This window comes from Thalia democratica, chromosome 3 (genome assembly GCF_965202585.1).
Source record: "Thalia democratica chromosome 3, ktThaDemo2.hap1.1, whole genome shotgun sequence".
In the NCBI taxonomy this organism is placed as follows: domain Eukaryota; kingdom Metazoa; phylum Chordata; class Thaliacea; order Salpida; family Salpidae; genus Thalia; species Thalia democratica.
The window spans coordinates 36,223,938-36,237,040 of NC_139167.1; the positions used below are offsets into that span (position 1 = coordinate 36,223,938).

Consider the following 13,103-nt stretch of genomic DNA (forward strand, 5'->3'; position numbering starts at 1 on the left):
CAAAAGATTAAACTTTAAAGGCTAAAATTGTACAATAAAACTACTTTAAAACTAATAAAAAAGCTACTCGAATGTGAAAAAAGAGCACTATTTAATTTTATATTTTGATTAGTTAAGTATATAGAACTCACTAACTAAAAATTAAAACTTTACAAAATTAAAACTTCCTTGTTGAGCCTATAAAATTTGAGGTATAAGCTTACAATACATTTTGTTAATTAAGTAATAAAAAATATAAATACTCTCAGGTTTCATTTGTTTTGGGGTATATCTAAATTAAAAAAAAAACAAATTAAGCTATTTTTCAAAGCTTATTTTTAAAACAAATAAATCACTTAAACCAATTAGAAACGTAGTTTAGAACGTAATTAAACTTTGCTTTATTTTTAGCTTGTTTGCTCCAAAATGTGCAAAGTGCAAACTTGGACTGGTCAAAGGGGAGTTGATGATGTCTAGTAGAGATAAAAAGTATCATGTTCAGTGTTTTAGGTTAGTACAAAAGATAACAAAATATTATTTGAATTTAAGTTTATGCTTTAGAAGTATCATGTTAGTTATACAAATACTTTAAAATGTTATTAAAAATATTTACTTGTTCAAACAAATATGAATCATTTGTTGTTAATTTATTTGTATTACAGATGTTACGCCTGCCACAATCAGCTGATACCTGGAGATTCTTTTGTATGTAACGACGATGGGAGCATCTACTGCTTGCGAGATTACGAAAGAATCTTCAAAAAATCAGGAGAAGACAACAGAATTATTGGTGAGTGATTTGACTGTTAAAACTCTGTATTATAAGTTGTGTGTAAAGTTTGTTTATAAAACTTGTTTGACTAACTATATTGTTATTAAGTTTAGTTTACAAACAATATTTTTGGTTCTGCTTAAAAAAAACTTCAAAAAAATGTCTATTTAAATGCATACCTAAATTTAAAACTTAATAGAAAGTTCCAGTTAGTTATTAATTTTTTTTTTAACTAAACGTTTGTAATAATAATGGTAAACCAAAGTAAATAAGTTATTTTAGAAACAGTTTATTCACAATTTTTTGGTTTTCATTTATTTTAATTAGATGTCAGTACTTTTAAATGCTTCATCAATTAATAAGAAAATTTTAACAACTTTGATTAGTTTTATTAAACTAAACATGTTCAAAGTTACTTGAATTACCATGTGTTTTTATTAAACAATGTAGTTTCCTAAGATTTATGAATTTTTTTTTTGTTTTTAATTTAATCAACAAAATGAAATATTAATCAGTTTACCAATAAACTGTACACCATTTCAAGTACAAGTGCTAAAAAGAATACAATAAAAAAAATTAAAAAAAAAGTTACCGTTTTAATCACTCATTAATCTTTAACTTGCTGGAGGTGTCAGATGCGCAAGCATAAATCACTCATGTGTGTCAAAAATATACCCCCTTTCCGCTGGCTACTATGGAGTAACTATGTAGTCTTTGCAAGTTAACCTCGCATATTTCGACTTTCGCACTCTGTAATCTGATCAGATTTTCCGCGGCGAAACTCGCTGCAGAATGAAGCTCATTGTGAAGTCAAGAGGGAATTACCCTATATCAAAACCCCTTTGATTGTTTAGGTTGAGCAGTGTTTTTGAACTTTTTTGTTTTGGCTTTTTCCGTTTGTTTGAATATTAATTATCGATTTTAAAAGTCATTAATCTTTTTGGCTTTTGCGTGTAAAAATTCTTGATTTTTCGTTAAATTAAAAGGTCAAAGATTGCAACTGATGCGTGGTTAACTTGAAACAAATTAAGCAACCAACTGTTTACATCGGTTTAAAAGTTTATTATACTGTAACTAATTTCTTTATTTTTTTAAAGTTCGACATCAAAGATATTTACAACACCAGAAATATTAATTAAATATCAAAAATAAAAATAGTTTACTCTTGTTTTCATACTTTAAAATTTGTAATTTTTTATGATTGTTCTATTTATTATATGAATTAGAACAAGTTAGTATAGACGTTTAAAAATCAAGCATATATATTTAAAAAAAAATTTATTACAATACAGTTTATATTCGACTTAAATTAGCAAGTGTGTGGATCAAAAAAATACATTTATTGTGTCAATTTTTTTTTTTAATATTCTTATTGTTTAAGGTAAAATTTAAATTTTTTACAGAACAGAACCTTACTAAGTTTTTAATAATTAACATACTTTAATTAATACCTGTTTTTAAAAATTAAAAGCTATAAAAACAAAAAGAAAATAATAAAAATAAATATACCGAAATTAATTATTAGAAGCGTATTAGCCGGAAAGGTTTTAACACAAAGCCAACCAAACAAAAACTACTGCAAGCTAACAATACCTTCAAATTCCTCAAATATAGATAAAATAAAGTTTTTTTACGTCTTTTGGGGCGACAGTCACTTTGAAGTCGTCACACGAAAGCAAAATGCCGCAATTAAGGTATTAATACAACGATAACGACAAGTGCCTCAAGCTTTAAGCAAAATAGTTGAAGTTAACATTCAAGTTATAAACTGCTGCAATTGAATTAATTGGCTTTATCGGAATTTTCTATCAGCTTCGACTTATATGTAAATGTTTGAAGACTTCTTTATATTTTAAAAAACAAATAAGTGACTTTTGATAATTTTCCTAATAACTATTTTTATATTTGCTTATAAACATTTTCTAAATCAACGACAAAAAGATATTTGATTTTTTAGTACTATTGTTAAAAATACATTGTCAAAGTATAAATTTATTTTGACGACACGCTTTTAACGCAAGTCGCCATTTTCTACAACATTCATCTATTTCAAAAGATGAACAAAATTAACTGTTCTCATTTAATTACTGTTAAATTATAATTAATAATTAAGATTAAAATTCAAAGTGTTAGTATTGATACAAAATTTTCTACTTTTCAAATAACGTATACTCTAATTACCTACAGACGCATACACGGGACAAATAGTTCCAGAGCAGAACATGAACCACGGTCCCAGGGGAATACACATTTTATCAGGGGAGCGCGGCAAGGATCAAGGGGCAAGCAGCAAGAGGAGAGGCAAGACGACGAGACAGAGGACGGTGCTGAACGAGAAGCAGCTGACGGTGCTGCACACCTTCTACGACAACAACTGCAGGCCCGACGCCATCATGAAGGAGCAGCTGACCGCCATGACCGGCCTCCCTCAACGAGTCATCAGGGTGTGGTTCCAGAACAAGCGGTGCAAGGACAAGAAGAGGTCGATCGCGCTCAAGCAGCAGCAACAGCAGAAGATGGAGCAGCAGCAGATGAGGAACGGCGAGGGAGGGGAGCAGACTTCCGGGCAACAAAAGCGGCAGGTTAGGTGGTTAGATGTTAAAAAAAAAATTGTAAAGTATAGTAGATTTCGAAGAATAAATAAAATCTTTTTTGTTATGCTTTTGTTTTGCTAAAATTAATGAGATTCTGTAAAAAATTTTAAGTTAAAGTATTTTTTCTAGATTTATTAAAAAGTAATTAAAATACATTCTGAATATTACACTTACTTATCTCTCTATCTTTAAACTTTTGTTTTATTATTGTAGATAAATTTTTAACTAGCTTCTAGCTAGACACTCAAAAAGCATATTTTTTTTAAAACGAAATTGTCACTTTTTTAAACTCTTAACATGCTAAACTTCAAAAAATCAGAACATTTATTTACTTTCTACTTTTTTATCTCTTAAGTCATAAAAAGTATAGAGTTTGTAATGTTAAACAAGCAATAGTGAACTTTTTAAGTTTACTTTTGTCATTAGAATAAAAAGTCTAAGATATTGTTTCAAACTAGCTTGTTACAAGTAAAAACAAGTAATTTATTGATGTTGACAGTTTTAAAATAAAGTTTCAAATTAAATTTAAAAGTATTAAATACACAGCTTGTTTATGTAATAAAAAACGTTCAAATACATCTCGATAAGAGCTAGTAGTTGAGCAGATGTAGATTATTTTAAATCAGAAAAAAATGTGTCAATTTAATTTGAACCATAAAAATCTAACATTTAAAACGCAAATTTATAAAACAAAATAAAACAAGATTGTTATCAAACTAAGTTTTTAGTTTATGACAGTTAAAACGTTTTAATTGAATAATGATTGCTTTAAAGACACTGTAATATCTGAATTTGTTAAATTAGTTTTCTAATATATTATCATATACATACGCGTTGCACCACTGTTGCTTGTTAAACGTGTATGTACATTTTAACGAACAATTTATATATTTAAATACTTTTGTTTAAATTCAAACATTGATTAAAACAAAAATCTAGTTAATATAAATAACTCAATGCAGTAAATGCTTACGAAATCGGCTTCGAAGACTTAGTTCACATACTTACGTTTGTAATTAAAATTTATTAGTTTCCATACATTCAGTATACTTTATTAAATATTGTCACTTTCTAATTGACTTTCACATCGATTAATACCGACCCCAGACCTTTAACTAACTAAATTCTTGTCGCTTGTATTTAAGCTAGCAGCATGTTGCTTTCAAAATTTCTTGCCAAATATTTCACGCCTATCGTGCCACCCATTAAGCCTCAACACCGACATCTTATGACGTCATAATCCAATGCATTTTGCACAGCTGCAGTTCGTAAGAACTCGCCGTGTTATGCTTTTATCTTAAAATTGCTGACCATCTACGCCAGGGGTCGGCAGGCAGTTGGTGCTCGCGGGCCAAATTTCAAGTTTTCAAAATCTTCGCGGGCCACAGTTTTAGTTTTAGTGATATTTGAATAATCTTTTGGTTTTAGTTTCGGTCACACCAGAGATAGTTTTACTTTTATTCAATTTATTACTTTAAATAACTTTTAGCTACACATAAAATGACTATTTAATATAAAAATATCTATTGGAATAGAATTTACGTTGTTTAATGCACTTAAGTCTTTATAAAGAATGTACTTTCTTAAAAATTTAATGAGTTAAACTTAGTAAGTTATTTTTATTATTATTCTTGCAACCTAACTCTCTATAAAAACCGAGCTTGAAAAACATTTATCGGTCATTTTTATACATTTTGTATATTATGAACCACCTTTTCATATCTTGAAAAATGTTAGCTTTTGAAAATAGTTTTTGCGTCTTAAATAGTTTGCACTCTTTTGAAAATTCAGTAATTAGTTAATTTAATAAATTTAGTACCTATTTATACTGTAGTTAAGCTAAATCAAATTTTTTAACATAATTAATGCTCAAATACTTTAATAAAATACTTTATTAGTAGTTAATTAGTCTTTTACACGGTTGCCACTTTAAAAGCAAAAATGTCTGAATTATATTAAAGATTATTATAATTTAAAATAGCTTAAAACTTTCTGTTAATCAAGCTTAAATACATAACTAAAATATCATTATGATAAAAAAGCACAATATGTAAATAGACAAAAAAAAAATTACAATTAATAAACTACACTACTGTCATAAAAACTATTCTGAGAATTCAAAGACTTATTGAAAGAGTTTGAAATAAAAGTTTCAGATACACCTGAGCTTTAAAAAAATTTCTTAAATAGCTTTAACCTAGTCTTAGTTTTTAAGAGTTTCAAACTAGCCTAAATGTTTGGCAACCATGTTTACAATAAGGTTCACAAAATAAAGAAATATCGAAGTTTATTAACAGTGAATTAATTATATAACTAGAAAAAATATTATAATTCAGCCTAATTGGACAACTAAGATTTTAAATATTTTTAGCAGATGTATATAAATTTATTAAGTTATTAATGAATGAGAAAAACCTATTTTTATTTAGCATTATAGCAATTCTTTATCTGCTATGCAAATATTGCATTTAAAAAGAGCAAATGTGAGTTATACGACGAGCTATAAGAACTACAATACGTTAGTTTGGAGTTATTGCGAGAAACAAAAAATAAATCGCTAAGTCAGCTTCAACAACGCACATGATTTTTATCAGTAACTACAGACTGATCAAAAAAAACTGTTGAGGCAAGTTATAAAGTAGGAAAAGGAATTACTAAAAAAAGATACCGTTTAGAGTTGAAAATTTATTTAAATAAGTTGTGTTGGCGTTAATTAGATATTTTTGTTTATTTCTTCAACGTCAACAAGAAGTCGTGTTTAGGAAATGTCTGAAGATTATTAAGCCTCAAAACCCAAATTAGGACTTCATTAACAAAATCAATCTGTTAAGATGAGAGAACTGATACAACAGATATTGCTCATTTTAGAATTTTTATTACAGGTGGTTTTCCTAATTTCGACATTTTAGTAAAACTTCTAGGTGCAGTTCCAATACAAAAAATAAGAATCGTTAAAGAAATTTTAAAAGCAGAGGGGCAATGCACCAATATAAAGATTTTAAAAATACAACTTTTTGCCTCTATTTTTAGTACAAAATAAAGTTAAAGGTAAAACAAAATGTCTTAAACAATATAGAAAAATTTACAAGATACTGTTAAGCTACTTTAAATGTGTTTTTTAATAAAAAAAATTTATATGGTAGATTTTTGTGTCAAATCGAAATTTCATTACTTAACATGTAAAATTGTTTACAATTCTAGGTTTTTTCGATAATTCTCATACTCAAGTCTTTTCAGATTTTATATGTATAAATTGTCAATTTCCAAGCTTTTCCGGGATTTTTTCGAAACATTAATTGTTCACACTTATACAAATACAATTAATATAAATAACAATATAAATTATATCAGCTGCAAGACTTAGAATTTAAAATATACTTTAATTCAAAACAACACTGTGCATTAAACAAAACATACATCATAAATTTAGTTTACCACTCTTTGAAGTAAAAAAGTCAGTCTGAGTGACCAAAACTACTCAATGTTTTACCATACAAAAAGCAATTCAAGCCAAAAACTGAAACATGACGAAACTGGCCTGAGGTTTAAATTCTTCACACAGTCATAGTCTGAGTGTGTGACAATTTTTTTTTCGTCGAGTTTGAACTATTATGACTAAAAATGTACAAACTTATAAGTTACCATTTCTCAATCTAGTTTGTACTAAATAGGTAACTCCAAAAAACAGCAACTGTTTATATTAGTATGCAACGCATAAAAGTTAACTTATTTTGCCAAAAAACATAGTTTGAAAAATGAAAAAGTATACCTAAAAAAAGTTTTTTAATTTATGTCATATATATTGTTTTAGGTTCGTCTGTACACATTTAGATATTACACGTAGAAACAATAATGTAAGAAAATTGTGCATTAATTAAATTTTATCTCGTTAAGTATTAAGTAAATAATGGTGTAAAATATAAGCATCTTAGTTAATTGGTTGCTTAGGAATTAATTTAAAATGCAAAGAAACCCTCTAAAAAATCAAGGTGTCAAAAAAAAAAAACTTAACCTTATTTTTTTATTAAATGTTATTTTAAATGTTTTTGAGCACACTAAAATATATCATTTAGTAATAAAACATCTGTAATAGAAACTTAAATATAAAAAACGTATAAAAATCAAAACTGTTTAGAAATACATTTTAGTAAATTACTGTGCATTACTTTTGTACGAAACGGAAAACATTTACGTTTAGTTTATTTACTATATAGGTATTATATAACTATCTTACTAATTCGAAACACTTTTTACACTGTTTTTTCATAAAACAATTTCCTGTTGTATGAAGAAAGCTATAATGAAATTGAGAAAAAAAACCTGATGGAATGATAACTTGTCTTTTTTTACATTTCTAAGCTAGTCCAGTAAAGCCTTTTAATTCTTTTAAAATGTTATACAAGGACTTAAAACTAAATTAATCAAAGAAATTTAACTTAAAATTTTTTTTTGCTCAGCGGGCCACATTTACATGCTCGCGGGCCGCAAAATTTTCTTTCGCGGGCCGCATTCTATTCAAAAAAATAACGTGCTCGCGGGCCGCATTTGGCCCGCGGGCCGCTGTTTGCCGACCCCTGATCTACGCTTACTTGGCTAACAAAAGTTTTCAATAATAAGCAGAAAAGGGTTAAATGTTAGGAAAAGTTTTAAATTTCAAATTGTACTGTCCAGTAATTGATAAGTTTTATAACTTATACCAAACACAAATAAAAAATACTAAACTAGACATTTAAAATTAAACATTAACAAAGTTGATATTAAAACAGTTTAAAAATGCATAAACTTTATAATTATAACCTAAAATAGTTTATTTTGTATAACGCGTCTAAATTTTAAAGTTAAACCTTAAAAAAATATTATGTTCGCTTTTATTTTTCTTATGTTAACTAAAGTTTTGTTTTATGAGAAATATTTTTTTAATGTAATTTATAGTATTAGTATAAGTTTTATACTTTATCTTTATAAATTAAAGGTTGATAAAACTCATCAGCTCAACCATTTTTATGTTAATTATTTCTCATTTGAAGACTTCCAGTTACAAGAAGAGCACATTTTTTCTCAACCGTACCGACTTTATACCTTTTATAAACCTCATAAATTAAAGTTTTATGAGCTTAAATTTTTATTAACGACGGTTTTTGGTTGTCGATTTGTTAAATTCGAAGTTAATATAATTTACAAGGTAAACAATTATAAATAAAAAAATTAAAACGAAAAAATTCTGTGTGTCCAACAATTTCGCACTTTTACATCTCAGGACTAAACAATGATGTGATTATGATAAACGACATCCATTTGCGTTGCCCTGACGATGGTTGCCATATGTTCAAGACGCTCCTTTGGGAAGTTGTTGCCATGGAAGCGTTGTGCCACAAATTTAATTACTCGCTTATCATGTCAAATTTTATTTTGATGAAAAAAAAAATAACAAACGATTCTTTTAAGCCTTTTGAATATTTTATCTTTTGACCACTTACTTATAAGTTAGCTTTTGATAAAAAAACAAAAAAAAAACACAAATCTAAAACTTAAGCTGCTTATGATAAACATATTTATAAAGTATTTGTGTTTGGTTTTTACTTGTGCGAGGCTAAAGTACAACGGAATCTTTTTTTGTTTAAATACGATTAGGTAGCTTGAAATTCCGGTTTAATTTTAAAGTAATCTAACTAAAAAGTAAGATTTGTTTCGCTCTAAATAGTAAAAAAGTGTTTTAAATTTAGAAACTTTATAGTCAGAGAGTAATTCTAACCATTAAAGTTTTAAGTAAGGCTGTAATTTAAGAATACTCCCTGCCTACCTAACTTAGATTCTAATCTATTTCAATTATAAATTCACAAACACCTGCATAAAAAAAAAAGAAAACAGAACCACGGAAGCAGCTCATTTATTTTTATTCAACTTGGGTTTGGAAGCGCGTGGCAACTTTTAATGTTACAAGTTGTTACGTCACAAAGGCCAGAGAGGCCAAGCCGCTCTTTTTTGTTGTTGGCGCCGCGGTGCAGGGATGAGGTTTCTGCATATTCATGAGCTCATCGATCAATGTGATCTGAGATAATGAATGTCTTTTTATTATTAATTTTCTAGAAATAAACCTGTAAATGACAAAAGTTGACCCCTGCGTCTTTCTCAACAACAAGCCACAATTCAGTTTGTCTAGTTAAAGCAAACAGAGTTTTAGATAAAACCAGCAAAAAGTGTAAGCAAATTAAAATTTTGATGCAAACATTTGAGCAGGTGATCAATTATTAACTTGATCTCATCATACGCGATTAGCTTGTATTTTCAAAGTGTTCAATAAAATGAAGTCTATTGAAATGAAAATATAAACAAAAATATAAAATATTAAAGTAGTAGCATAATTGGAATAAAAACTTTTTGAAAAATACAAACAGGTGTCAGTAGTTTACTGTAGAGCTACTTAAAAGTATAAGTAAGACAACTCAAGTTAAGCACCTTATTTAAAGTATCAGCAAAAAGTTTCTTGCTTTCAAAAATGACAAACACTTTTTTTTACGAGTTCGGTTTGAATTAGTTAACTAAAAATGTTTTGACCTGACCTTATTAAGTTAGTTTGTGTACTTGAAAGCTAATTAAAAGTTTAAATTTATTTAAAAAAATATTCTTTACATAAATTTTTGTAAGAGATGAAAATGTGTGTAAAAAACTAATAATTATTATTTAACTATTTAAGAGCTATTTTGACAAAACTTCCAAAAAATTGCTAAAAGTTTAAATATAAATTTAATTAAAACCCGTTTAAGTTTTTCTTGATTTTTTGAGACAAAATCTTATATATAAAATTTCTTATTGAGGGAATTATAAGAAAAAAAATGTTTAATTAAAATTTTATATACGTTTTTACCAGTTTGGTTTTTTGACTTCAAAACTAGTGCTCGTTTTTTTCAAATCTTTAAGTAACCAAGTGACACCACGTGATTTATTTATTTAATTAACATTAGAAATGAAAATATTTGGCTAACTACTTCTGAAAGCTTTTACGATGGTAGTCACAATAGTACAAAACACATTGAATTATTTTATTAAACAAATTTAAATTTGCCACTTGCATTTCCCTTTTGCAAGATGATTGTGCAGTTTGTTGATTGAATTTTAATTCTGGTTTGCTGTTTAAATTCGTCAGTGAAAATATAAACAAAATTTAAAGATGATTTTGAGTGCTATTTTAGTTAGCAGGTATATTTACTTTTAAGTTATAAACTCTTTAAATCGACTTATGTAATTTAAAAAAGTTCGTAGCATTTTTTTTTACTAGCGTGATTTTATAAACTGCTATAATTATATAGTTACTTTAAATTTTTTAATAAAATTAGTATTTTTTAGTTTAAAATTAAAAGACTCAATTTAGTTGAACTAAACTGTATGTAAAAACGCATTATAAATAACTAAGAGGCAAGCTGTGTAGAAGTCAGGTAACTGAATGGCTTCAAATCCGCATCAAGTCCGCATTGTACAACCAGGATGACGTCATAATTGGAATGTGTTGCGTGTCTCTCATTTGCTGAAACGTTGAAAAAGAAACGTTTTTTGTATCGAAATAAAAACTTGTTCAATTTTTATTTATTGTGGCAGTTTAATGATATAAACAGTCTCAAACTTTAAAGTTTTGATAATGATTGTTGTTAGCTGTTTTAACAATTAAGACTTTCTTGCTCACCACTTGCAAAGAATTAGGAAAGCGATTTTTTCCTTTTCGATAGCTTTAATCGATTTGAAAATTCGTTCATAAGTTTTCCATTATGGCAGAGAAATGAAATAAATAAGCATTAAAATCTTCAAAAGTTTTGCTTGAGATTGTTGTTATTATACAAATAATAGAGATTTTTGCTGCTAACCACTTGTAAGGATTTTTTAAAGGATGTAACTTTAGTTTGAAGTAGAAAAAAGTATTATCTCATAAAATATTTTTTAAAGCGCTAAAATCATTTTAGAACGAAGGATCCAACTCAAACGACAGACCTAACACGTCAGATCACTCGGTCAACGGTCCAGGACAAAATTCAAACCAGTCAATTGACCAGTCGATGGGTTACCACCACCAGAAACAGCAGCAGCCGGCTTGGAAGGCGCTGAGTGATTTTGCACTGCAGAGCGAAATAGAAAAACCACCGTTTCAGCAGCTGGTTTGTTTGTAAACTATTTAGTGTGACTGCGTAGTTATTTGTTTAACTGTTAATCGTACTACATTTATTTTATACGCAATAAGTCAAACATAATGTTGTGTACTTTGGAATTATAAAAGTTTAAACTAATTTTGTTAAATATTTGATAGTTTCAGGTTACACCTATTTGTTTTGAAAATTAGGGTAAAAAGTCTAGACATAAACCAATATAATTACTGACTTTAAATTTACGATTAAGCTAACTAAATATCAGTCATGTTAAAATTCCAACGTTAGAGTATTTAAAGCCTTTTTTTATCAATATACTTTTTTAAATTTGTTTTTCAACTCTAAAACAGTAGTTTAAAATCCAAACTTGAAATAAATGTATAAGAGTGTCAGAAAACTTAAAAAATAAATTAGTAGAATTTAAAGTTTTTTAGTAAAATCCTGATGTTTATCCACATTGAAGCTTTATGTATTAGCAAAAAAAAGTTTTTGTTGAAAATGCTTTAGTAAGAAAAAAATTGTATGTTTTGAAAAACTCTAAAAACTGGTATTTATCAAAATCTCTTAAAATCTATGATCTTTAAGCCCTTTGCTTTTTCTTTAGGATAGTAATTTGTTTAGTCAGTAGCTGCTAATCGCAAACAAAGTTTGTACCTATATTTATTTAAATAAAAATAAAAAAATTCTTAAAAATTAAAAACAAAATTATATTATAAAAAAAATGTTTCTTCTGTAGGTTAGCAACTTCTCAGATCAGGCTCCCTCCTCGATTTCTGATTGCTCGGAGGTTTGCAGCATCCCCTCCGTATCCTCCACCAACTCCTGTGCTACTCCACTACATCTTGTAACAGAAAGTAAGATTGTTTGCACTTTAATATTTAGATGAATATTCCTTAAAAAAAATTAAAAAGTTATATTTGTTTTATGGAAATAAACTCAAATTCTTTAGAGTCAAAAATCTTATTTGCCGGCTGAACAACTACATCGAAAGGACGTTGCCATCGAACAACTTAATGAAGACGAGACTCAATCAGTTCAATCAGCTGAAGGCGCATGTTCAGATGTTCTCATACTGGAAGTTCACTAAGCTGGAGCAGGTGCTCAAAAGGGAAGTTACCAAAATCAAAACCAATTCTAGTTTCAATCCGGTAAATAAAAGAGACAATATTTTTAAAACATAAACAAATGCATATCTTAAAGTTTAGAATACTTTACATCCATTTAGCTTATACAAATAAGAATATTCTAAGGATTAAAAGTATTTTTTATTTTTTATACTGAAAATGAAATACAATTAAACTTGAAAGAAGAGTTTCAACGGTTGTGACTAATCTTTCTAACACATTCCAAGTAGCAGTATTGTTTAAGCCTTTTTAGTAAACAATATCGACTGTTTAAAACCTATTTTTTCTCAACATTTTTTTTTCACAAAGGATTCACTAGAGGACGAGTTGCTTGACCTTCGGTGCAGGAAACTTCTTCTGACTTTCATGAAGCCTCTGACTTCAAAGCAGATGTTAAAATATCACCAGAAAGACTTGAAGATCCACTTTGCATTATCAGCTGCTTTATATGAAAAACGAGCTGCGTTTAGAATAAAACTATCTTGTTAATATATAGTTTTAC

General features: G+C 27.9%; 1 protein-coding gene across 1 annotated transcript; it reads left to right on the forward strand.

Annotated features, from left to right (window-relative positions):
* The first annotated feature begins 399 nt into the window (after window positions 1-399).
* LOC145831284 (insulin gene enhancer protein isl-1-like) lies at window positions 400-12,581 on the forward strand. Its single transcript, XM_082938473.1, has 6 exons — window positions 400-489; window positions 642-769; window positions 2,939-3,333; window positions 11,298-11,489; window positions 12,214-12,331; window positions 12,427-12,581. Exons 1-6 carry the CDS (start codon window positions 446-448, stop codon window positions 12,450-12,452), a joined length of 903 nt encoding a protein of 300 aa, XP_082794599.1. The 5' UTR covers window positions 400-445; the 3' UTR covers window positions 12,453-12,581.
* The last annotated feature ends 522 nt before the right edge of the window (window positions 12,582-13,103 follow it).

Excerpts from the sequence above, each read along its gene's own strand:
- LOC145831284 (XM_082938473.1), top strand. The coding sequence starts at position 446 with ATGATGTCTAGTAGAGATAAAAAGTATCATGTTCAGTGTTTTAG. Across the intron at positions 490-641 it reads TATCATGTTCAGTGTTTTAG|ATGTTACGCCTGCCACAATC; the intron begins GTTAGTACAAAA and ends TTTGTATTACAG. Across the intron at positions 770-2,938 it reads AGAAGACAACAGAATTATTG|ACGCATACACGGGACAAATA; the intron begins GTGAGTGATTTG and ends AATTACCTACAG.